The sequence below is a fragment of the Dicentrarchus labrax genome, unplaced genomic scaffold (assembly GCF_905237075.1).
Source record: "Dicentrarchus labrax unplaced genomic scaffold, dlabrax2021, whole genome shotgun sequence".
Taxonomy (NCBI): Eukaryota; Metazoa; Chordata; class Actinopteri; family Moronidae; genus Dicentrarchus; species Dicentrarchus labrax.
In genome coordinates, this window is record NW_026136703.1 from 12,849,133 (window position 1) to 12,875,415 (window position 26,283).

Sequence of the window (26,283 nt, forward strand, 5' to 3'; positions counted from 1 at the left end):
CAGTGACAAAGTGTTACACAGAAACTTGTTAGTTCTCTAAAACATGGTTTCAAAATTCTCTTTCAAAACAGAGATGGAAAACCAAAATAAGCTAGGCTCACTCTTCCCATTTTAAAATGTGCAGCAATACAAAAAGCCTCAAGAAAGAGATGGAAGAATTTGTCCATGGCTTCTAATGCTGCAATAATGCACAGGTCAACAGAGAAATATCAGAAGCTGAAAAGGTGACCATCACACTGGGCTCTACTAAGAGAGGTACAGATTGTTTTACAACAGAATCCTGAGCATTGTTATCACATATGGCATTGGATATAAAACATTTAATCTGTGGGTTTCCCCGGTAGCTCACCGGGTAGAGCCTGTACCACGTGTCAAGGCTGAGTCCTTACCACAGCGGCCCAGGATTGAGTCTGGCCCAAGGTCCTTTGCTCCATGTTATCCTCTCTCTCACCTACATTTCCAGTCTGTCTCTCTACTGCCCTGTTAAATAAAAAGTAAAATGCCAAAAAACAAACATTAAGTCTGTAAAGTACCGCTTGTCTCATCCTCATCATCAGTGGACAAGAGTGTTTCTTAGCATCAAGGACATACAGACTCCTGCATTGTGTATTTGTTGTTGAAAAGGGCAGTTTATTTCTCTGATTATTGGTGTCAGCCATACAGATGGCATATGCAGCATAGGCTTGTCTAATCCTGAACACCAGAACAATAACATGGTCATTAATTATACTGCCTATTGGCATATACCATTGAGGAATCTGAGGGTTTAGCAACCAAGAGGACTTTACATTCTACATTAAAAACATCAACTGATTCGAATATATTCTGACTTGACTTACATATTTGTCCATATATCTTCAGCCTTGAACAGCACAGTATTCACGGAATCATTTGCACTGCACATTGTATATTTGCACTTGTGACCTATGATTATTTACAAGTATTTGTTTGTAATTCTTATTTTTCACACTATTATTTTAGCACAAACTTAGGAGCACATCGTATTGCATTACACTACACATATAACTTGTATATGACAAATATTCCTTACAGCTTTGATTGTTTGCACATGCGATTCAGTCACCCATTAAAATGACATAAGAGCACAGTGTGCTTGAGATGCCAGATAGGCTACATTCAATCCATAAAGATCTGTGGCACGATGTGCAGGCTGTATCAGATTTGGGTGCCCATGTTCCTGTGTACATGCCCTCTCTGTTGCAGGCTGAGCAGCCACAACGCTTCAGGGATGATGTCATGTTTTCGAGTACGCAACCTGCAACATCCGGGTCCTGTCTTAGTGGCTCTGTGCCATTCATTCCTATGAAAGTTGCTCACTGTTACTGCGTGCAGAGCATGCGCACAGGACTCCTTCTCCAATCGAGCCGGCGGAGAGCATGCGCTTCCGAGACCTCCGCTGACCGAGCTGCCTCCCTGTCGCCCCCCGCACACACCAATGGGGTAAAATAATATAATCACACGATCACACTAGACTTTGCAATTGTTATTAGACTGAATTGAGCCAATTCTAATTACAACAATACATTTTGGGCGGTTTGTGACTGTGAGAAAAATATATTTACGATTTTACGGCCGCTCCTTTCCAATGTATTTGTATATGGGGAAAATGCTTTGTGGGCCAATGTGCGTCATGTGATGATCCCGGAAGTTGTAATAAAAAATAAAAAAAAATTTCACATGTCACTCATTTTGAGAAGAAGAACCTCAATGCAAAATTCATACATTCAAACATAGCAGAGGGTTAAGTGCAGAAGGTGAGAAAAATAGACAAAATATATATGTAAATAAACAAATACACTAATAAAAGGGGGGGGTAACATTTCAGTCACAATTTGTAATTGTATAGACAATTTAAGAATCATTACAGTCAGCGCAAAACTCATAGATGGAACAAGTGTCTCTCGTTTAATCCACAATATCAGTCCAAAGAGATCTGCTCCTTCAGAACACAGGAGATAATCCGGGAGAAACAAAGCAATGGTAACATTTTATTTACATAAATACTCTACAGGCAACACATAGTCTTACAGCTTTTAACAATGTTTTTATTGGTACAAGATTGAGATCTATGTAATGTGCAAAATCTTTGCAAAAAATACAGTAAAAAGCGGTCTGCATATAGAATTTGGCTGGAAAAATTAAAATAAAATGTATAATATATTCCTTTTCTTTAACGTCATGGCTAAAGAATCCAAATATAACATATTCATAAAATAATACAAAATCTTTGTACAAGATGTCTATCTAGTGGAGCTGTGTGAAACGCTTTTCTGGGTAAAACGTGTATAACTTTAATCAAACCCTCTCAAAAATATAAGCTGTTAAAAAAAAAAAAAAATAAAAAAAGTATTAGTGAGGTAAGTTTTTAAACTTTTAATCCAAGTTATATTCTTAGCCAAGGCCCTCCAGTATGTATGACATCAGGCTTTGTGACAGCCTCGCTCTGAAACGGAGCCGGAAGTTGTAATTACCCGCTGCGGCCACTACGCAGAAATCCCCTCACAGCCTGGCGCTGTTGCCCCGGGGGGAGGAGGGAGGGGGGGGGCTCGGTGCTCCTCAGAAGCTAACGTTAGCTAGCAAGCTGTCAAGCTGTCTAGTGGAGAGGCTGGGGCAGACGTTTCAGCTTCCCCCTGGCTCACCCACACAAAGCTCCGGCCCACAAATTCACAAGGAAATCGATCCGAAGATCTTTTCGATCGCCGGCTGAGATGATGTAATGATCACGGGCGCACGCACCGAGGGACCCGCGCGCTGAAACCGTTTATATGCACTGAGTACTGAGTGACGACTGCTCATTGCTAGCTAACTGGCTAGCTAGCATAGCTAAACCGCTGCAACCCCCCCCCCCTCCCCCCGGTTGATTTCGTCGGTGTAGCTCTCCGGTGTGAACTGCGGCCGGTCAGTCCTTGTTACCGTCGCTGCTTCAGTTGCTGTCAGCTGGTATTTTGGATATTTGGTAAGTCACAAAGTGTTTACTCTCGAGCCAGCAACTGTTGAGGAGGGGGGGGGGACGTTGGGGCAGCTAGCTCTCCTAGCCACGTTAGCATTCAGCGATAGGCCGAGGGCTCTCGTTGCCTCAACATAACGCTAGCAAACCCTGGTAGAGAGAGAGAGAGGCCTGTCAAAGTTAGCTGTGAGGGACAAGGGTCAAGGCCCGCAACAAGCCAAGGCTGTTTGTTTATTTGGGTTGTGGTCTGGACTTACTACAGAGCTAACTTTTAACGTTAATCCAACACCACACGCCGTCCGTATTGAGCAGGTTTATGGTGTTTATGAGTTTACCACAGCGGCAGCATTAATGTTTGATTTGTCAGATCTCCTGAAAATTGTTTTCTGGTGGTTATCGAGTAACTGGTAAGTCGGTTAGCTAACGTTAGCTCTGTTGGTATGTAACGATGGCTTTAACTATTATGTTAGTTCAGTGTGGTGAAGTGTTGTGCGTCGCGAAGGTCGGAGAGATGCTGTCCAGCGGTCTATTCATAATACGATTTATGTTCAACTTTATCTGTTTTAAGGGCGTTTCTATCTGATCCACACCAGCAGTGTTCCTAATATGTAGCCCAAATGTGTGCACAGGTCCACTATTTTTAGATTAGAGCAGGGGGCCTGACCTGAAGCTCCTAGATGCTAATCTGCCTACAAATGGATGTTATACGGGTTGTTATTTATATAGAAAATTATTCATTATGTTTAGCACTAATAAATTGTATAATTTTTGGAAAAATATTCCGTTTTTTTTCCCAACATACCTTTACATAATAACATGACTTGAAACTGAATATATCCACAGTGCTTAAATTAGCTATTGTAGGAAACACAACATTTCTGCCATATCTTGTAAATTAATTTCTTTCTTTTAATTTGTGTTTCAGGTCTTAAGGAGGAAACAATGGGTGCATTTCTGGACAAACCAAAGATGGAAAAATACAATTCCCGTGGTGAGGGTAACAACCTGAGGTATGGGCTGAGCAGCATGCAGGGCTGGCGGGTAGAGATGGAAGATGCACACACAGCAGTAATTGGTCTGCCTCATGGTCTTGACCCCTGGTCATTCTTTGCTGTTTATGATGGGCATGCTGGCTCTCAGGTGGCCAAGTACTGCTGTGAGCACCTGCTGGAGCACATCACCAGCAACTCAGACTTCCAGATTGCTCTGCAGGAAGACGCCTCTGTGGATAGCGTGAAGAATGGGATCCGCACTGGATTCTTGCAGATCGATGAACACATGCGAACCATCTCCGAGAAGAAGCACGGTGTGGACCGCAGTGGCTCCACTGCAGTGGGAGTGATGATTTCTCCAAGCCATATCTACTTTATCAACTGTGGCGATTCGCGGGGACTCCTCAGCCGGGGTGGAGCTGTGCACTTCTTCACACAAGATCACAAACCCAGTAACCCTCTGGAGAAGGAAAGGATCCAGAATGCCGGCGGCTCAGTCATGATCCAGCGAGTTAATGGGTCCCTAGCTGTGTCTCGGGCTTTGGGAGACTTCGACTACAAGTGTGTGCACGGAAAAGGCCCAACAGAGCAGCTTGTGTCACCTGAGCCTGAAGTTTATGCAATAGAGAGATGCGAGGGAGAAGATGAATTCATTATACTAGCATGTGATGGCATCTGGGATGTCATGGCCAATGAGGAACTGTGTGACTTTGTCAGGTCAAGGCTAGAGGTGACAGATGATCTTGAAAGAGTCAGCAATGAAATTGTTGACACCTGCTTGTACAAGGTATGGTAGTCCACAAAACCTACATTGACATTTTGTTACACACTGTCTGTTTTGGTGTCATGGTTGATTCACACAACCTCTGTTTTTGTTCTTTATTTTCCACAGGGAAGCCGGGACAATATGAGTGTTGTGTTAATCTGCTTTCCTGGGGCCCCAAAGGTATCTCCAGAAGCAGTGAAACGGGAGGCTGAGCTGGATAAATATCTGGAGAGCAGAGTAGAAGGTAGGATTTAGTAGAGAGATAAAGTGGGATATTGTCGTAATAATGCTCTTTTCTTTTGGTTATGGACTTTTCCTTGTTTAATGTAAACCCCATGTTTTCCTTGTTTTTTACATTAGTTTTTAAATAAAGAAATGCTTGTTTGGCACAGCTGTGTGAAGAGCCAGGTAAACACAAAGCAGTTGTGTTCCTATGATTCACTTATGTTTAGAAAGCATCTACAGTGGTCAGTGAAAACAGAATTTGAAAATGGTTAAACACCACACTAATAATAATAAGTATTCAACATAACATCTTAGAGTCTGACTGAGTTTGATTCAACACATTAAAAAAAAGCCACACAAAACAACACATCCCTAAAACTGTTGTAAATAGTAACACTGCAATTTACCATATCTTCCTCTCACACACAAAACAGTAGCCTATAATCCTATTTCTATCTAAGCGTACATAATATGAAATGCATAACAAAGTGCTTGTCTAGCATCCTTAGACCCTTGACTCAGAGAGAGAGTGCAGTATCAATAATAGTAATGGTGTCCCTTCAGGATTTATCTACCCTACTCTAACTTCTATGCTTAAATTTAAACATGATAATATTCAGTCAGTTTTTTCTCTTCCACACATCGTTATACACATAGATACAAGTTTTTCCAACATTTTAATTGCGTTATATCAATCACATTGTTTTTAGAAACACATTCTTGCCAAACATTTTAAGACTGTAATTTTGTTTTCAAACAGAAATCCTCAAAAAGCAAGGGGATGAAGGTGTCCCAGATTTGGTCCATGTTATGCGGACGTTAGCATCTGAGGCCATCCCTAACCTCCCCCCTGGAGGAGAACTGGCAAGCAAGTGAGTGAGCTTTGTGATTAGAATTGATGACAAAACAGTTGACAGTTTAATTACTCAGTCTCTTTTTATATCATCATTATTATTATTATTCTATTTTGTAACATCTAACATTTTCATACTTTTACTTCCCTTCAGACGAAGTGTTATTGAAGCGGTCTACAACAAACTCAACCCCTACCGAAGTGATGACACAGTAAGTATCACAGCTTGTCTTCTAACTCCCTGTAGGTATGCTTGGCTTGAAGTATGATTTTTGACGTGTGACCAGCAAATTCTAACCAATTTTTTGCATGTCGTTGGTATTCAACAAGATGGAACAAGGAAATATTCTTGTTGCCAAGTGAATTTTACTTAAAATGCAGTGAGAAAACATGGTTCTGATCGACTCTAAAATGACACAGTGACCTTTCCGGTGTGTCTTTTTGTCTTCTGTTCAATTTATGTGAATAAAAAAAAAAGAGAGAAAATGCATAAAAGTACCATTATATTGTAACACTACAATTTACCTATATGGCTGACACTGGCAAACAATGGTCTGATTGTTTCCTTTAAATACTCCTAGTAAAATATCAATTGCACAAGCTTTAATTTTGACAGAATACCACAATTGGATTGCAGGTCCTGTGGCAAAAAGGCTCTGTTTCATACCACATGAGCTGATTTCACTAAACAGTATTCCTTAAATCAAAGAGGAGAGAGCTAATAAGTGAAATTGTTTGGTATTTGTGTGGATGGAATAAAAACCTACATTCTCTCACATACTTGTTTAAAAGGAACATTGCTCATCATTTCTTTGCATACAAACAGACCTCAAAGCTGTTGCCCTTGTCCACTCAAATATTGTGCTTTTAAATTTTCAGCAGATAAGCTCACTGCGTCGGCTACATTTTAATTGTGCTTGTCATCTTGTCCTTCACAGTGAAAATTGGCACTTTGTTTCAGTATTTCTAGTTTGTATAAAGATGGACTTCTAAAATTACTTTCAAACATTGAATTATCTAAAAAATTAGGGTACCTTCAGAAACGCCTGGTCTCTTGACTTCCTCGTTAATATGTGGTGCAGCCTGAATATAAAAATTGCCACCAGACTACAAAAGGATTCCCGTGGAGAAAGTGAAATTAGGTTCTTACAAATGCTTGCAGATGTATTTAAGGATAGAATACCTTATCTATCTACAGGTGGATCAAATGACTACTCAGTCAGTCATTTGATCCACCTTTGGCAGAATTGGCTAGTCTCCTAGGATACATTTTTGCACATCTAGACATTGTCCACTTGTTTGCAGACTAGTTCCATCTTGGTGATGCAGGAAGGGGAAAAGCTGTGAACAGTTTTTTAAATTATTACAATAACTCTTAAAGAAATTCAAGTTTTAGCTTTGACATGGCCACCCAAGGATTTTAACTGCCTTGTTCTGAAGCCAGTCCAGTAGTGATTTTGCTATATGTGTCCAACACTATACTTTTGCACAGTATATCAGTTAAAAATGTGATACGAACTCATGAAGGTAAAAAACTGATTTGCATATCAACTTAATTTAATTAGTTGTGCCTTTTAGAAGAAATGAAGGACATTTCCTGCTGTTTGTTTTTATTCATTCTTTGTTAAAGTTTTGTGCGATCTACACACATCACACCAAGAACAATAAGTATAACAATAACTATAAATATATCTTTTAAGTCAAGTGAGTCCACACCACAACTATAAAGACAACGACAGGGGTGAACCATATCATTGTGATCACTCAGAGCGATTTGATGAATGATATTGTGTTATACAACTTATTTAACGTAATTTAAGGCTGCAAATCACACATGAAACATCATTTTACCTGAGACATACTGACACAGTCTTTTGCGCTGATGGGGTCTCTGAAGCCATTAATGATATCATCTTTTTAATTGAAGTAAAATTTGGCTTCAAAAGACGACAACTCTCCTACCAGTGTTGGATTCTCCTAGCGCCGAACTTAATAAACTAAGGATGTGTGTGATTAGTCTACTAGTCGTTTAACTGTTGCTACCCTTGCTATTTGCTTAAAGAAAAATACTATTCTGTTCTTACTAATATTTAATTAATGTAGGCCTTCATTGTACAAAGCTGGTTAGCTGTTACATCTAAGACTGATTTAATTGTTCACCATCCCAACCCACTGACACTTTGATCCCGCTCAGGTTATTATTAACTATCTATATAATGTTTTCAAATGGCTGTTAAATACAGGCTATATTTTTTCAGACATTGTTCAACCTTATCGAATACGTCATGCTCAATTCTGGCTATTTTTTCAAGTGTATTCTTGCTTGTAGTAAGACTAGTCGACTGTTCTGAATTTAAATTTCTGTTTAATTGACAGAGATTAGTCCCCAGGAACATCTCTACCGTGAACCCATATCCTAAGCTGTGCGGCGCATTAGGTCCACTGTTTACACAACATTATCATTCATCAATGTAGATGCTCACATCATTATTGTTACAGTTAACGTTGTCGGTGTGGACTGCCCTTTACACCCCTAGTGCACAAACATTCTGATAGTATCTTTCCCACCAGAATCTCCTTAGGAATATATCTGTATCACCATCTGGTGTTGGGACCATGGTGATAGCATGTAGCGTTATAATTGAAGAGTTCTGTTCTCTTCATTAGATCACACACTCTTTTTGCCTTTTTCTCAGTCTTCACATGCCTTCTTTTCAAACAGTAAACATTATGATATGCAGCCCGTTGTTGTTGTTGTTGTTCATCTAGTTATCCTAGTAGTCGTACTTATCCTTGTGTGGTTGACAATCACCCTTTATGAAGTAAATGCAGTTTTTTATTGATTTTTTTTTATTTTTTGTAATCTAGTCTGCACTGTAGAAATAGGCTTCTGTCCTTTTGCCTGATGTATTCATCTGGCTCATTCTGTTTCTCAATTCTTAAGACAAGACCTTGACATCAATAGGTAATGTTTTGCCGAGTATAAAATGTATTAACCGTCTGTCACTTATGAAAATAAAGATAGGTGACAAGAAATCCTAATAGCCCATACTAAACTCAGGAGTCAAATATTTCAGTATGGCTGTGTAATTGTGTGTTTTTTAACAGGGTATATGTCATACCGGCACTGGTTAGTGTTTTGTAAAAGCACACAATGTAACTAAAATCTCTATAAGAAAGGATGTCAGATGTAGTCATGAACACACTGCATACAGTGGTAGGTGGCAATTTCTCTTTCTCTTGCCTTGTGTCTAATCTGTGACTAACCTTGGAGAGTCTGTAGTAGGTATTTTGCATTACCTCTATGAGGGTAGTGGCTGTGCTTTCACCAGAAATATTAACTCTTCACCACACCTGCCAGTACAATTTCCTTAAATTCAGATGGGCCGTCTTTTTGAAGTTGAGGTCCACAACAAATAAGTGTCAATAATAGAACAAAGACTACTATACCTCAATCACCATTTTCTGATAATGATAGGTGGTTTGAGACATCCCTTACTGCTTTTACGTAATCTCTGAGGCATTGTCTAGCTTTGGAACAAAACTCTATAGACATCATCTCCTGATAGTTGTTGGCAGTTTTGTTTGTATTAAGATAAAACATTTATCAGAAGGTTTTATTAATAGTATTTACAGTTCCTCTCCATAAAACTCACAGTGGTGTAAAGACAAATAATTTAAACGGTTTTTTTTTGTTTTTTTTTTAACAAATCAAAAGTATTCGTTGAAATAATACACAAACAATAGATTTTATCCATAAAGAAATGTATAGATAAAGTGTGTTACTTTTGTTACGTCAACTTGACATTAACTTTAGTAAGGAGTTATACTACTTTATCCATATACAAGTAGTTTGGTATATAGGATTAAAATTAGACTTTTCTTGTAAACAAAAATGAATAATGCAGGGAAACATTCAGGTGTTTTTGTTGTGAACAATATTTGTTCCTATTTTAAACTGTAGTGATGTAAGCTGTTAACTATTTGCAGACATCTCACTCATTGTAACAAGTTAATTTCAAGACATGCAGATCAAAGACCTTCAATATTCAAAACTTACATTCGTCCAAATAAAACCACTTCCAAGTGCACACTCAACATACAACCTGAAAATTTAGTTCTCCGAGATGCTCGGTGTATGTATGCAGCGTTGACTATTTTTTGTCAGTTTTTTTGCCCTAAATACTGGTTATAGATTACGTTATTGATATGAGTGTATGATATAAGTTTGAGAACTCCTGACCCAATCAGAACATTTTACTAGACACAGTGGTGTTATATTAATTAGTGTTGGAGCATAGCTCGTTTGTGTATTATGTTAATCCAGGTGTCTATGTCAGTTGCACCAGTGCGCCAAGATTGTTTTTCACATTCACTACACTGCCGATATTGATCCATTCAAATATACCCTGGATCAGCCCTGATATCGATCCTTAGGATTGGCTATCAAACATGATCATCAGCGATGAATCCTGCAAGTAGTGCTAAAATGAAACTGCAGTTACAACAGGTATAAGAATAATGCCAGTCAGTTTGAGAATATTCTTGAGCTCTTAGCATGTGGGTATTGAACTATAGTAAATTCATATATTTTCACATTTAAGGTTTCAACCCAATGGATGGTCGATGCCAGGTTAATGTCTAAACTCGGGAAAGGTGGCAAATTACGCAATGTTTGTCAGAGTCTTCAAACATTTTCACTTCCTAACAAACCTAAAACAACCCTAAACCTGAAGTAGAGGAGGCCTTAAATAGATTAAAACAAGTATGCATAAAGTAGCATACATGTCTCCTGTATCATTTGGTTGGTATTCTATGTTACACATGTATTTTAGAGACTGATTCCAGTTCTGTGACTTGCACATTTTTGTTTTCATCCACGTTTGGTTGTGAATATAGCTATATGAACATATAGCTGGCATGTGTCTTGGGGTCTGCTTTTTGAATAAGTCATATCCTGAGCCAAATCAATCGCATATGGGCATTGACAGTATATAGTCAATCACATATGTACAAGTAAATACATTCAAGCGGCATCTGTTTTATGTAACTGTTGGCAATTAGTTTGTGTAATCCTTGGACCAATTATTGTATCGTAATTTAAATAGTTTAGAGCTTCCATATAGTGACAAGTTAGATGTTTTTCAGTTAAAGTGTTAAACAAACCTGAATCAACAGTAACCAAATATTTATTGTGCAATTATTGATTATTTGCAGATTTTAAACTTTTACTTTTACTGTTATTCTTAGTGAGACAGAACATTTATATTCTTACAAGCTTACGTATTATAGCTGCATACTGCAGTAGATCATATGCAGTGATCAAGAGATTTGGTTTAACGATATCAATCAGTCTTGTTACTTGTGGTTTGCTTTTCGGCTGAAAGGGTGCTAAAATCATCACTACACTTACCTGAACTGTAAGGTCTGTTATCATGTTTGAAAACATTTATTTTACTGTAAATTTGAAACAAATAGAAGCTACAGATTATACTTGGTATGTGTTCAGTACATGATGATACATGACAAGGTGGCCTTGAAAACCTGAATTACACTTACAATCTATGGGGATGGTATATAGTGGTGTTGGGTACTCAACTGTAGTCAATTAATGCAGCTTTCATAAAAAAAAGTTCATTATTTGATAAAATAATATGTCAGTTTGTCTGTAAAAGTATTTACAGTAGCATCAAAGATGTTGAGGGAAATAATGGTGTTGATATCGCCATCAACTCCTGGATGATTTTTTTATTTTCTGTCAGTTTGTATCCTACATGCTTAAACCTGTCCAGCTCTTGATAGAGATCTGGTGCATGTAGAGTCTGAAGGGTTTTTCCTCCCTCTTCTCTCTTATCAAGGACTCTGCGTCCACAGACGACATGTGGTAACACAACCTCCTACCACTAACACAGCATAGAGTTTACAAACCACCATCCTCTCAAGATCCACAGCAGCTCAGCTCAGCAGTCTGTCTCTCCGTCACTCTGAGCTTTTGGTTTCTAAGAAGGGAATTTCATGGGAGGAGGAGGAGGAGAAGGAGGAGGAGGAAGAGGAAGAGGAGGAGTTGCATGCACACAAACCTGGAATAGTGCAGCACCAGTCCACGCTGGAGTTCAGGATCCCTAACGTCTTGTCTCCCCTTTATGTTCAACCACCCTAATATTCTCCTCTAAAGTAATCCATAACAAGTCCACAAGGTCTTCTTTCTTTTTGTTAAATAATCAGCTTAAGTAGTAAGATTTTTTGCTGTAATTAATTTGATTCACATTTCCTTGTGTGTGTTTGTATATTTCTGTTTTTGTGAAGTGCAATTGTCCTGTACAAACAGCCTGTATTTAATGCAGCTTGATTTTAAGTTAAAAAATGAAAGAAATGAAAAAGAGAACCTTTTATGCACTATCTGCCTTTTCCTGCTCTTCTGGAATTGTAACAAATGTCTATTCAGTGAATATTTCTGCTTGTCCTCCAGGCACAATGTCTCTGCGCTTTTACTTTTCTTTTCTTTTCTTTTTTTTTCAGTTAGTCTATTCTCCTTTAAGAAACGGGTAAATTGTATAGTTGACAGCACAGTAAGCTCTCTATATCAAACCATTTAAATCCTAATTATTTTTTTCCCTGTGCTTTTTTTTATTGTATTTTATTTTTGTAAGTGGTTTTCTGTACATGCTCAAATAATAATGGCAATGGCAAAGGTGTTTCTCAGTCATTTTGGAAGTGTGAAAAATATTTTTTTTTTTTTTTTCATTTCTTCAAGGCATCTGATGAAAAAAATACCCCTGTTAACACGTTTGTCTGTGCGAATAGATACTTGCAAGCGTGCGTGGGTGCTTGTGTGTATGTATGTGCGCACGTGTGTTAGTGTAAAGGCAGATCTGTATGTGCAACTCTAATTTAAATTTTGCTAAGGTGGTTTAGACAACAGACCAAGCTGGAGTTTAAGGGATTTGCTTTCCCAATGCGTACCCATTGTCTGCCCCCTTTCTTTTTTCAGCCAGTGTTCCATATCAACTCAACATAGGCGTTCACTACTTCTTATTCCAAAAAGCTTTGGATAACAGAGTTTACATGCTGTTACGCTATTTGAACAACTTCAAGCTATATATCAGAACTATACTGTAACCTGAGATGACACAAGTAGTTCAATTGACCCATAGTGTGCAATGGTTTGCAGCTAGTTAGGTCTTGACTAGTTTACACATCTATTGTGTCATATTTAAATATCAGTTTCTAAATGTACATCGTTACCAGTGCCCACTATGGGTGCCATATGATTTATAATCACTTATTTCAGCTTTATTACAGCCTATGCCAAGTTTTGTTTTTCATGAGATTCAGTTTTTGTATGTGGTACAGATAGATTTTTTTTAGCTTCTACCTTTAACATCTGATAATTTGACTGATGTGAACCGTTTAAGCACTGACTATTTTAAAAGAAAATCACCCATTATCAGTCTGATGATAGGAGAAACTGTTGACTGTAAAACTTACAAGGCTGTTTTGTTTCACACGGTCTTATTTGGACATTAAATCTGAGAACAAATTGGCTAACTGTAATGAGTGCTCATGGTTGTATAGCACCTTTTTATTGCCATCAGTTTTTTCTCTGCTTAAAACCCTCCCCCACCCCACCATAAGCCAGAGCACAATACGGTTTGCTGCTATAGTGTTGATGATCTGTGGGTTGATTTAAAACAATAAAAATAAAAATCTGTTAATTTCCCCCTCTGAAAAGATCAATAGTCACTGACTAAATTTGTATTTAACACACACAGTAGATATATTTCTTGAAGAGAAATGGTTTTATTTCAAATTTATTTTCGCTATTTTTTTGTGTGAAATTGCATTGTTGGAAATTCATGTATGTATATATTTTTGACTTCAACTTTCAAGGAATAAATCATGTCGCTTGAGTTAGTTTTTTGCCATGGACAAAATGTGATTCTGGTTTGTCTTGAGATGGTTAGTTGAATTTGTGTGTGTTTTGGCAAACAAAGGTTTCCCTCTATACTTTGGTGTCCCTCTGATTAACACTGAAGGTTAGAACAGGTTCATTTATATAATATACAATAAATATGGACTAAATTTGTAATTCTTCATTTCTCAAAATGACAATCCTAACTATTTCACCACATTTAGGTTGGTGGTGGGTAGCAAATTATTAAATCTTTAACATAACAAAGACTTTAACTTAACTTAACTAATCCTAAATTAGCTGCTCTCTAATATGCTTTTGTGTCATAAAGGCCAAAGACCACTAAAATTTTGTAATTGCAAAGTCTATATCACAAGAAGTAACAATATAAAGGGAGAACCTACCTGTAAAAGATGTTAAAATGTTAAGTTGTTAGAGTGAGTTCTGAGAGACTTTTATTGTTTGTTAGCTTTTAAAGGTATTCTTTGGAGTTTCTGACCACTGGTGGTGCTGTAGAGAAATGTTTTAACGACTGCGTCCACACTGTACTAGCTTGAAAACAAGGATGAACATACAGGACAAAAACAAGAGGTGATGTGAATCACACTTCTGCTGACGTTGCAGAGCAGTAATGTGTATGTCAGCAATTGTTGTCGTGGTAACATGCCATAAAAAGTGAACCGATAAAGAACGATAAGACCGCAACCTGATTACTAGCATTAAACATGTTTGTTAGGCCTTAGAGATAAACAAAATGCATTTTGATAAGAAGTGTTTGAATGTAAACCTGTGTGTTTACAGTGAAAACTCCATAGGGTACCTTTAAACAGACAGTCGCCCTAGAAATGACATGAGTAACAACATCTTATAACTCTGTAGATTTCCTGTCTTGACTCAATACAGTTAACATGTCAAGTAGGAAAATTGATTTTGTTGTGAGTTTTTGCGTGAAAATGGGTTTTATTGAATATTCCTTCCTATCAAAAAGCTCAATTGCAACAAACAGCAGTACATAGAAACATAATGTAATTTCCATCTTTTTGGTTTAAAATTACATTATTATATGTATACCACAATACTAACTAATATTTGTGTACCTACTAATGAAAACCCTTCACGTCAGTTTATTTGGTTTGCTCAAAAATGCCTTTTTTTTCCTTTAGTTTTTATTTCAACTGTACTGTAAGCTGTTTAATTTTGCGCTGCATTGCTTGTATACATTATGTAAGTGCACTAAATGTCTCTTTTATCAAACAGTTTTCAGCCCCCAGCTGCTTGTTGCAAACATGGTAGGTGTTGAGGACTCTTAAAGCAACATTTCATGCATTTTTTTCTTCAAGCTTAATAAGGAACAAACAATATTTCTTGGCATCTCGAGTTAATTGATATGTCCTCGTCCCTGGACTGTCTTGTATTGCCCCAGAAATTAAAACAATTCAGGATGTGGTCCTTAAATGATGCTGGTTATTTACCCGTTTCAATAAGCAACTTTATTCCACTGAAGGAAAACTAGAAATTAGCTTTGTAATACTCAGAATTGCTGTAGCTGGAATGTTAGCAGATATTAACAGTGGCTTGGATGTAGTTTGTGACATCTGGGTGTTTTTACTTAATTGTGTAAAAAAGCCCTCTTATCCCTCTTAGTCCCCCATCCCCAAAAGAACATGACCCCAAGCATCTATTCTCCTTGTTTTAATTTTCAAGAACTGAAATACCTCATAACATTTATAGGAAGTGTTTTTGTCTCGTGTAATGTAGATCCAAACTGTTCAGATAGCAGTTCATGTGTGGAGACTTTAATGAAAGCAGCTTTCTTGTGGCTCTCCCCTAGAACTTGTGATTTTAACACTGATCTATTTGAGTGGGATAAGCCTGTGCTAATGTACAGTATTTGACTGAATTGTGCTGATGTTGAGAAAACAAGTAATGATTTAAGTGGTTACTGCAAATGACAACTTATTTCTAGTGACTAGGAACACTATTGGCCTTGTCGTATAAGCTGATCCCCTCACCACCTCTCAAACAATGCCCTTAAATGCTCACCTGTGTTATTTTCACCAATTTGTCCACTTATGTGATGCTCACTTAGCTCAAATCTAGAATTGTATCAAGAGTTCAGGGTTTTAGAAATGTGAGATGTGGGACTAAATGACAATAGTCATATGCACTGATCATCTGTATAATCAGCTTTTTTTTTCCAGAAAATTGTTATTGTAGAAAAAAAAAAGATTATAAAGCTATTTACAGAGTTACCTTTGGTTGCCTGGAATGCATCCTGTATATTCTTGTACGGAGGACTACCTGGCAGAAGTTGAAGAGATTTTAAAAGCTTGCGCCCTCTTGTACATACTGTTGTACCTCGGTTGTGGCGTTTACTGAGTGACCCTTAGCAGTGGTGGTTTATTTGTCCCCTCACAGGGCGACCTGAGCCTCACTTTGCTGAGCTTTTTCAGCTCATAAATAAGCTCACCGATTTGCCTTACCCAGTCTCATGTTGCCCCCTAAAGTACTTGTTCAACTAAACACTATGAGGAGTGATGCTGCTGACATTACACTCTTATAGATTAAAAACTGTCCCCATGTTAGGGTATTTAAGCTATCAACAAAGTGACTTTGTCCTGGTTGTCACAAGGTACAACTTTTCAACCATCGCTCGTTTGTATGCTTTTTTTTTGGTTTGTTTTTTTCATGCTACTTTATTGAATCTCAGTCTTGAAAGCTTATTTAATTTTTCACTGCAGATGATGTCATACTTTTAACAAATGCAAGTGTTTTAACATGGTAACCTCGTAAGCATTCAAAATGTGCATACATACATTCATGTCTGCTATATTTATGGTTACATTCAAGAATAGCTTTAGAGTGCTGTAGATATTGTCAATGTTGATTCAAATGCTTCTCAGAGGCCTCTGTGAGTGATTTTACAAAGTTCAATAACTGTATATTTTGTATTATGTTCTAGCTCCAAAGGAATGGCAGAAAAAAAAAGAAAATGTTTAAAAAAAGCTTTGTTCCCTGAACTAAATTGTACTATTTGTGTTGTCGATTGAACAAATTGCATTCCTTGCTTGTGAATTGATGCATTTCTCTTCCTGCCCCTTACATTTTCTCCCCTTCTTTCCCTCCTTTCTTTCATTTTTTAGCCTTTGAAGTTTGAATAAAATTTCTAGTTTGCAGAATGTATTACTAAATAAATGGGTTGTCATCTTGTACCTCTCATTTCATCACTTTTTTTAATATCTGTTTGGGCCGGTTGCACAAGTGAAACTTTCTACGATTGTAAAGAAAAAAGACTTAAATACATAAATACCGATTTTATAACGAAAGCTAAATTATGTAAGTAAAAAAACATCCTGCCACTTGAACATGCATTACAGCCAGTTTCAGACTCATGTATAGATGGAGTAAATTGGTGTGTAGATCAGCTGCACAGTGAATTACGCAGATTGCGATGCAGCACAGGCTTTTTATGCGTCACACAAGTCCAGACACATCTTATCTCTTCATAATTCCTCTTGTTATCTGGCAAAGTCACAACACAGAATTTGCACAGAGACTGTATCTCTCCTGGCTCCTCCAGTAGCTTGGCATATTAAGTTGGGGTTTTTTTTTTTAGGTTAAAGATTTGACTTTCATAATTACCATTACATTTGAGTCACAGAGCTAACAAAGCATCTGATTTTACAAACAAGTGAAAAACACAGCTGTTCATCTAACAGCACTAACAGCTGTTCAGAAGGTATCTCCAGAATCCTTAAAGACACGTCTAACATCTGGTTGTGCCTCTTTTTCCTAATGGAAAGATGGTAGCCATTGCACCTGAACCAAAATGTAAAGACTATATTGTGTGCAGGTTATATTGGTATATAGTCTACATTTATATACAATATAATGCTTTATTATCTGAGCGAGTACGGTATGTCATATTGGGCTACTGCCAGCCGCAGGAAATGGGTTAAAAATATTTTTATTATGCGGTGGGCATAATATTTTCTCATTCAGATGTTAGAAGAGTCTTTAAGGATTCTGGAAATACTTTAATTACAGTTGTAAGTGGTCTTAAATGAACTTCTGGGTTTTCCCAATAATCGCTGGGTAATACTTTTTTGAAAAATCAAATGTAATGCTAGCACATGAGAGGCACTAACGGGGGGCCATCATCATGTTACACATTCAGTCTCAGTGTGTGACTTAATGCCCCAGCCTGTGTTTGATAATCAGCGAGCCCTTTTCGTCCCCGCCTGTTTCGAGCCCCATGAGCTTTCTAAAGCGCAGAGGTGTTGTTGACTTAACTGGGTATCAGAGTCGTGTTTGTCTGCCTGCCTGCCTTTTTCTGTCGGTGTGTGGTGAGTGCATGTAAGGGGCTTGAGCTCAGAGGATGGGTCAGGGCAGTCCACGGCCACTGGGATTAAGAACCGTGGGAGGGATTACTTTAAATGTCAACATAATGTCATGAGCTGTGTTAGAAGGTCAAACGTTCAAACGGTGCTCAGTGGCGAGCAGTTAATAGATCAGGTACAATTTGGATTGTTGTGGCTCCTGTGATGAATTGACTAGCATGTTGAAACAAGCTATTTTTGGAGATGTTTTTGTGTTTTGTTCAAAGATGCTCAAGCCGGGCAAGATTTATCATGCAGTTTGAGGTTTGTTCTGTCACTCCAACGACTTATTGTTGCTTAATTACATCTAAGTGTGTTTTTTTACAGATTACTTTCTCTCAATAAGTGGGTATCTGTTATTAAATATAGAGCTAAATGCCTCCCATCCTATAGCTTTTCTCTTTTTACTCAATTTCCGACTGATCGATGCAAAAACAGCATCTTAATGAGGCAGCCAGCTAGCCAGAGGGGGGCAGTGTTAATAGCTGAGACAGATTAGAAACACCAGCTGTAGCATTCACACTCAGACAAATAGTCCTCTGAAAGTTAATTGATGGAAACAGTCAGTGTCTATTTATTAAGTAGATGATGATGACAGCTTTTAGTTGCATGAAATAACAGCATTTAACGCTCTTGACTTTTAAGGTGTCAAGTCAACCTGAATATTGTGGCAAATTTATCATCCACGTGTTAGCTGTTAATGGTCATTGCCACTGTGTTGTTGCACTTTTAGCTTTTTGGTATTGAATGGAAACATTTTCTAAAAAAGAAACGACGTCATGACACAAAAAAAAAACAAATCTGAGAAAAACCACAACTCTTATCTAAAACAAATGTGTGTTTTTTGAGGCACGTACATATCCCCTTTGAGCCATTTGCATGTTAGAACTGAACAAAATGTGACTCATTAGATCTCGGGCCACCTGTGCACCCCTAATGAATCACGCTGCCCTTATATTCCCCCCCCAAAACAAAAAAAAAGAAAAAGCGTCGGCAGAGGCCATCATCAAATGGAGCTGGCTCGTCATCTGCCTGCCATTGTTTAGCGCATGTCATGCTCTGCTTCTCATGGCGGAAAAACCCATTTGAGCTTGACTAATGCAGCCATGCAGACGCAGCAGTAAAGAGGTGGGGGTGGTAGAGCACACCGCATACTCTGTGTGGATGGTCTCTGCACTGAGGTCACTGAGCTCCACATTTGCTAATTTGCTTTGGAGTGCACTCGGAGCCAGATTTTCGTTCTGGGTTGCTCTGTAAAAAATGTTTTGATTGAGTTCAGCACAGCAGAGCGAGGGAAAAGGGAAGTCTTTGACAGGTGTTTCGTGGATGGGATGTAGCTCCATAAGAATTTAATCCAACATTTACTCTAGACTCTATTGCTGCCTCTTCTCCCCCCCACCCACTAGTTTTCCTTCTCCATTTCCTCTTTCTGTGAGTGTTTTTGTGGCCCGAGGTCAGTTTGTCACAGAGAACACAAGCTTTTGTCACTTGGTTGCAGCGATTCAATGATTGGTGTGTACAAACAAGCATATCAAGCAGGGATGACATGCACCCACCCCCTCACGCCCTCACGCCCTCCTCTCTCCTACAGACATAGAATATGTCCTTCCTGCTCTCTCTGCTTGGCTAGTCCCTCTCCCTCTCTCTCTCTCTCTCTCTCTCTCTCTCTCTCTCTCTCTCTCTCTCTGTCTGTCTCTCACTTACACAAAGTGTCCCCTGCATGAGGTGGGTTACACAAGCTGCTGCCCTGGGAATCCCAGGCCAGCTCATTATCCTGCACCCCTGAGACACAGCTCACTGTAAATTAGGACATCAAACGATGCAGGCTTGTTAGAGAGCCACAGATACACTCATTAGCGTCAGCACCTTTCCTTGTTAGAGCCCGTATCAGAATTCTCTCCCACCACCACCATGTTGTGTCCTGACGTTCCTCCACACTGACTGGAAGATTTAGTATTAATGTCAGCTCTAGCCAGCAGGTCAGCACTGTTGTGGTTCAGATACGCGACTGATTGATCAGTGGTGGCGGGACGCTGTGGAAATTTGTTGACAGCTGCCCACTATCCCCACCACTCTTATCCATATTTCATTGTGTGGAAGAGAAAAAAAACCCCCACATCTCTCAGAATAACTCGTCTGGCAAGTGGCTGACTAGTTGTGTGTCACAGCTACAGGGGACGGACGGAAAAATAACTGAAACCCCTTTCAATACAACATGGTGGTCTGAAAGAAACCCATTCTCATAATGTTATTGATTCTTACACTTGATTAGCAATTTTTATGTGATGGACCAGCAGTTCAGGGTAGTCACTATTTGGCCTTCATGTCTGTGTTTTTATATTGAAGTAAACAGGTTTGTCAGACAGACCTGGATTAAAGGAACACCGCAACATTTTTACCCATTAAGCCAGTTAACTCCTCATGGATTAAAAATGTTGTATAATGTCGATTGAAGATTTCCCTGATGATAGTTGAGTTGTATTCTGGAAGATCCAGTATTTCCTAGAAATTACATTTATACCTCTCTGCCTGGATTATGCTCACAGGCTACGTTTATTTTAAATACAAAGCTCAGCTCTTTGTCTCTAGAGAACAGGGTTTGCATCCCAAGTCCTGTGTTTGGTTAAGTTCAGACAACAAAAGCTCTGTGGGTAAGGGAAATATTGTGGTTTTGGTAAATGTTGATAATCATGTTGCGTTTTTCGATTCAGGTCACTGCAGACTTTTACTGTATTAAACCAAGACCTCGATCTTTCCCTAACCTTAAACGGGTGCTGCTGTTAGTTACTAAAAAAATTTTGACTGTAGCACAATGAGAGTATATGGTATTACAAGATCTGATATTTTGGCTGGAAATGTTAAATTTTGTTGTCGTTGAACAATTTACTGATTTTCAGTATCCAGTATCTCATTATGTTAATAGAAAACGTAATACAGGCTGAATCCATTATGTTTCCTTCAAAACATATTTGCTGTTTGTCAGTTGCAAACATAACAAAATGATGTAATGTGACAAGGGGAAAGATACATGTACTACGGAGGCTCAGCAACACTGACTGAAAGACACTTAATGTTGTATTTACTTCACCAGACCACAAAGTACAGCCTCCAAAAAAAAAGTGTTGTTTCTCGATGGTTAGGCACTGCTAAAGGCGTACAGTATTTGTTCACTACCTTTGTCGCCGTCTTCTTTCAATCCATACCAGCAATTTTCTTCATTACTAGACCAACTATTGTCCTTTACTGTGAAAATGTATTGATGCGAGTGATAGCAAATTGTTTTTCTTTTGTACCTGCACAGGCTTTTCTCATTTTCAGCATGCTCTCTTGTCTGCCATTGGGCTGTGGTGAGATGGAAATGTTCATGACTGTCTGCAGGTGTCTTGTTATTATGCCGTCTTCAGTGGGCCCTCGACCATTAATGTTTTTTTTTTTTTTTTCATCACAAGGTGTTTTTTGCCTCTTTTTTTTACTCACTGATCTGTCTTTTCTATCTCCTCTGCATGCCGTCTGACATCTGGTAGCATGCAGCCCATGGGTGATTGAGTCATTCGTCCCGCATGCCGTCACTTCACTTCATCTGAGTCTATAAACTTCACTTCATCTGCATCCTGCTCTTCTCCTCCCCAGGACCCAGACATCCTCTTCTTCCGTGGTTTCAGCTAAAACAAGAACTAATCACAAGATGTCGAGCGAGCAATTGTTGCCTTGTATTTCAACATGTATTGAATTTGGTTTCCATCCATCTGTTATGTCCATTTACCCATTCTCCATATAGTTTTCCCCATTTTGAGATGAACTTAAATACACCTGTCGTGGCCATTGCATAACATGATTACAAACAGTGGCTTAGATACTGTTTATATTGTATAAGACACTGAGCAGGGATGGGAATTTACCTTAATCTCATTATGCTTAAGTTATTATGTAGCCTGATAGACATCAATCACAGCAGAATGTGATTCTCTAAACCTCAGTAAAGCAGCAAAACATCACTGAGAAAGGGTTTAGAGTCCTTTTTAGGTCATTTGTTTGGAGTCTTTATTTCAAATTCTGTTTCCAGCATTAACTTATTGGCTGATTGGATATATACACTCATTTTCATACACTCGTTTTAATTTTTGGTCATCACACTACCCACCGATTTCTCCTGCAAAGTCGACAATAGAGTTAAAGATTGTGTTATTAGATGTGGTATAAAGGTAAGAGCGGATAGTGCAGAGGCCTAAGGCTCAGCTAGAGGCAGTTGACCAGTACAAACCTGTAAAATTTACTACAATTTAAAGGAAATTATAGAAGACAGCATCATCCTGGCCAGGTAGAATTAGGGAAATGACACCTGCAGTAGAAGATTTATCCCATGAGAGGACTCACACTGGGTCTGCTTTATTCCACATTCTGACTTTTTAATTTTTAATTCAAGAAAAACATTTCTGTGACATTTTATCATTAATCACACTTCAAATTATCGAAAAAATAATGTATATATAAATCCCCAAATAGGTTCAGTATATGGAGTTCTTGCCTTTTACTGTATCATGAAAAGCCACTCACTAGTATCTTAGCAGTTGGGCTCCACTTGTAGTTGAAGGTCCAGTGTGAAACATTTAGGAGGACTTACTGTAATATAGTATGCATAAATATGCTTTCCCAAAGAATGAGCATTTTATATCTACAGAAGCCGTGGCAGCAGGTCGCCTCCCATGAAGTCCGCCGTCTACAGTAGCACAGAAGGGACAAACCAAACACAGGCTCCTGACAGCGTTTCGTGGCCACTAGATGTCACTAAATCCTACACACTGGTCCTTTATTAGAAAGCTTTTATTTTATTCTTGTTGTCTTTTGCATTATTCACAAGTTGCCTTTGTTTCTGATGAGCTCAGAGCTTCTTCCAGTAAATATTTAGTCATTATGGTATGTGTAAATTTCCGTCCCTTCTACACCAGAATCATAAATCCCATTTCAAAAGAACCAACCCAGTAAATGCCACTGTAACTTCCCACAGCTGCAGTATTAACTTTTGCAGCTGTGTTTGCCAATGTTGAAAAAAATCTTTATCTTTGCATGCTGACAGTGTATCCAATCTCCTTGTGTATAACTTTTTGACATTAGGATAAGGCCATTTAAAAACTCTGTAGTCACTTTATATGTTAAGGGGCATTAAGCAAGGCTTTGAGCTTACTTTTTTCGAAGCCCTCCATCCATGCTGCCAGTGTGTTTGACTCAAGAGGAATCAAGTGCTCCTCAGTTTTTCCTGGTCCATCACACGACTGAATAGTCTGTGGTAAACAATGGTGCTGAGCTAAGTTGCTGATTCTAAGGCTGGATGTCCCAAGAAGTGAACGGATAGCTGGTATTTATATTCCTGCTGTACGGCCACAGATTACTGAACCAACACCGCCTGTGGGTCAAGCACTTACAAGTCCAAAAGTAAACACTGTACTGTACTGTATAACTCAGGCAATGTTTGTGCCCTGAAGGGTTGATTGGAACATCTCCAACATTGTTCTATGTGAAATGTGTGTCCACGAATAAAACCTTGTGCACAGCTGTCACTATTGTATGTTGTGTTATGTGAAAGCCATTATAAGCATTCATAGCTGTGTGGTTCAGGTCAACAGCGAAGTTAAGACGAGGTGACATCTTAGAGGTTAAATTCTCTTAAGCAGAATGGAAGAAGGGAAAAGGTCAGGAGCTGTGCAGCCTGGCTACAACACTTCTGTTTTATTAATTAGTGTAAATGTATGTTTTTATTGTGTATTAAGTGCTGAGTGAACTATAGGTGACTGTCAATATCTTTTGCGTTTAAGAATATCTGCAGTGACCTGATTTGTTTTCTAATTGACATCTCTATGTGCTCGCACACACCATCAGCATATTACTCTCATAACCGGCATATATTGTACTAAACACCTTTTTTCTCTCCTGTTTTTTATTACAATACTACAAATCCCACTCACATACACCACCAGCATGTTCCATATAAACTTTGTCTACTGTAGAATTAATTGTTTAAATAAGAAAATTCTAGTTTGTTGTTTTTTAAACTTGTTGCCTAATTACATCCAGTTGAATCCAACACATTAAATGAGCTGTTTTGCAAATGAAATCTGGCAGGGATTTCTTATTACAGTTTTAACATCTGGCCATCAAGGTAGTAAAAGCTGAAACAGAACATTTGTCAGCATTTGTATCATTAAATTCAGCTTTATAGATTTTTCACAGCACAGTAAAAGGTGCAGCTTGTCAACAATAAAGAGAAGTGACGGTATTTCTTTTCCAATTTTAAAGTGAAATTACATTGATCCTGTGAATATTGTATGTGATTGTGTCAGAAAATAAGTTTTACTTTTCAACTTAAAGGTTCTGGAAACTAAACTCAAATGTAAATTGAAGAGCTCGGATAGCTTTGTGAAGGGAAGCATGACTTCCGACATTGTTCCTCTATATTCTTGGTATAATAAAACTGCATTGCTTCATGGGGGCAGCCTGCATTGGCAAGAAATTTGGCAGCATTCAGCCACCCGCCACACAGCACAAACGGCCCTTTTTACCCTCTGCAGCAGCAGCAGCAGCAGTCATTGAGGCATCTTATGACTTTCCTGCCCAAACAGGGAATTATTTTCTGTCAATGACGATCACTCTAATTTGGCCACAAGCTTCTTTTGCTGTTTTTTTTTTTTTTTTTTTTTTTTTGTGTGTGTGTGTGAAAGGGTTTCCCTCATTCACCACCATCCATGTGAGGAAACGACTATTTTGGGAACCGTGCCTCACTTGTATAAAGAGACACACGTGTTATTGCCCTGCCTGAGCCTTATACACAAACACAATTCATCAACAGGTGTGGGAGGACATCTTTTTTTCTCTCTCTCTGCAGGATGTTACGTTTGGAGTGTGTGGGGTAAGTGTGAGAGAACAAAAGTCGCTGGCAAGAGGCATTCAGCCGGCAGGAGGATTTCCTCGCTCAGCAGAGGAAAGAAGAGAGACTGAAGCCTTGATACAGCTGGCTGTGCTGCATTTATACAGCTGAATTAAATGCACTTATTTGCTCTTTAATAAATATTGACAATCATCAGTAAAGCCGTGTGTAAGTGTCCGTTTGAATTAACTCTTGTATTTAATAGTCACCTTCACAGCCTGTTTTCATGTGAGAAATATACAGATGGAGAATAGTTGGTTTCGACTTTTCTTCAACAGCACTTAGCTTATTGTAGGCGGCTTCAGAAGTTGTCTTTTAAAATGTATGGTGGCTACAAAGGCAGGAAATGTTAAAGTACTGCACACGCACTGAAACCCATTCATGTGAAATCTTAAAATGTACTTTTAGTAAAGATTAAAGTTGCTGCGGCTCGCTAAGGTGTGACTTGAATTGGAGAGAAAGATAATGGGGAAGGCAGATGAATCCATATTAGTGGTATGTTGATTTGTAATGGTTTTACTTTAATCTCTTTGATACCTTTCATTTGAGATTTGGGATGCTTGGCCTTGCCATCAGCAATATTTTATTTTATTATTTTTTTCCAACAAAAATGCTTCAATCCCCTTGAAGGATGTTTTATGTAAAATATGCTTTTTGTACCCTGGAAAGACATTTAATCAAGATTAACCTTGGTATTTTAGTAGCCATTGGTCTAGCTTTGTGGGGTTTCATAATGGAAGACAATTAAGCACTACTTTCAGTACTGACTGAGGATCTGCTCTTGAGGAAAAAAGACGTATATTTATATGCTAGCAAGATTTTTGCCTGTTTTAAAAAGACTTGCAGAGGAAAAATTAGTATTTTTGCTGTTTTATCATGAAGCATGTTGAACAGCCCGACCTATAGCCTGTAAGTGGACGTTTCTGCTACATTTAAGATTGTGTAAACCTTGCTTGCTTGTATTAGAAAAAAAAAAAATGTTATTAGTCGCCAAATAAAATGCAGTTCTCAGCTTTAATAGAAAGTTATTTTATCAACAAAAAAAAAAAAAGTACCCTCACTTGAATAGATTAATGGACCTTATTTTTTTGGGAGCTGGGGGGAATTTTTATTGATGTCAAAGCCAGTGCCGATGAATAATTATTTGTTCATTTATTATTTTCTGTATTTACTTAAATTTTTTTATCAATAAAGTGAACTTTTACTGTCCCAGCTTCATGCTCTGCTCTCTCTCTCTCTCTCTCTCTCTCTCTCACACACACACACACA

The 26,283-nt window shown here is 38.4% G+C and overlaps 1 protein-coding gene across 7 annotated transcripts; it reads left to right on the forward strand.

Annotated features, from left to right (window-relative positions):
- The first annotated feature begins 1,374 nt into the window (after positions 1–1,374).
- Positions 1,375–26,283, forward strand: ppm1aa (protein phosphatase, Mg2+/Mn2+ dependent, 1Aa). Of its 7 annotated transcripts, none has more exons than XM_051395879.1 (6): positions 1,375–1,461; positions 3,894–4,747; positions 4,853–4,970; positions 5,712–5,823; positions 5,959–6,016; positions 24,973–26,283. In XM_051395879.1, the coding sequence occupies exons 2-6, from the start codon at positions 3,911–3,913 to the stop codon at positions 25,123–25,125; spliced, it is 1,278 nt and encodes a 425-aa protein (XP_051251839.1). In that variant the 5' UTR covers positions 1,375–1,461; positions 3,894–3,910; the 3' UTR covers positions 25,126–26,283. The 7 variants fall into 7 exon arrangements, with proteins under 7 accessions (XP_051251839.1, XP_051251838.1, XP_051251840.1 ...); XM_051395878.1 differs by lacking the exon at positions 1,375–1,461 and adding an exon at positions 2,543–2,977; XM_051395880.1 differs by lacking the exons at positions 1,375–1,461; positions 24,973–26,283 and adding exons at positions 2,544–2,977; positions 21,726–23,650.

What these genes read in the sequence shown, in the direction of transcription:
- ppm1aa (XM_051395879.1), top strand. Translation starts at nt 3,911, where the DNA reads ATGGGTGCATTTCTGGACAAACCAAAGATGGAAAAATACAATTCCCGT. An exon ending in TCTGGAGAGCAGAGTAGAAG is followed by an intron (nt 4,971 to 5,711) that starts GTAGGATTTAGT and finishes GTTTTCAAACAG; the next exon opens with AAATCCTCAAAAAGCAAGGG. An exon ending in GGAGGAGAACTGGCAAGCAA is followed by an intron (nt 5,824 to 5,958) that starts GTGAGTGAGCTT and finishes ACTTCCCTTCAG; the next exon opens with ACGAAGTGTTATTGAAGCGG.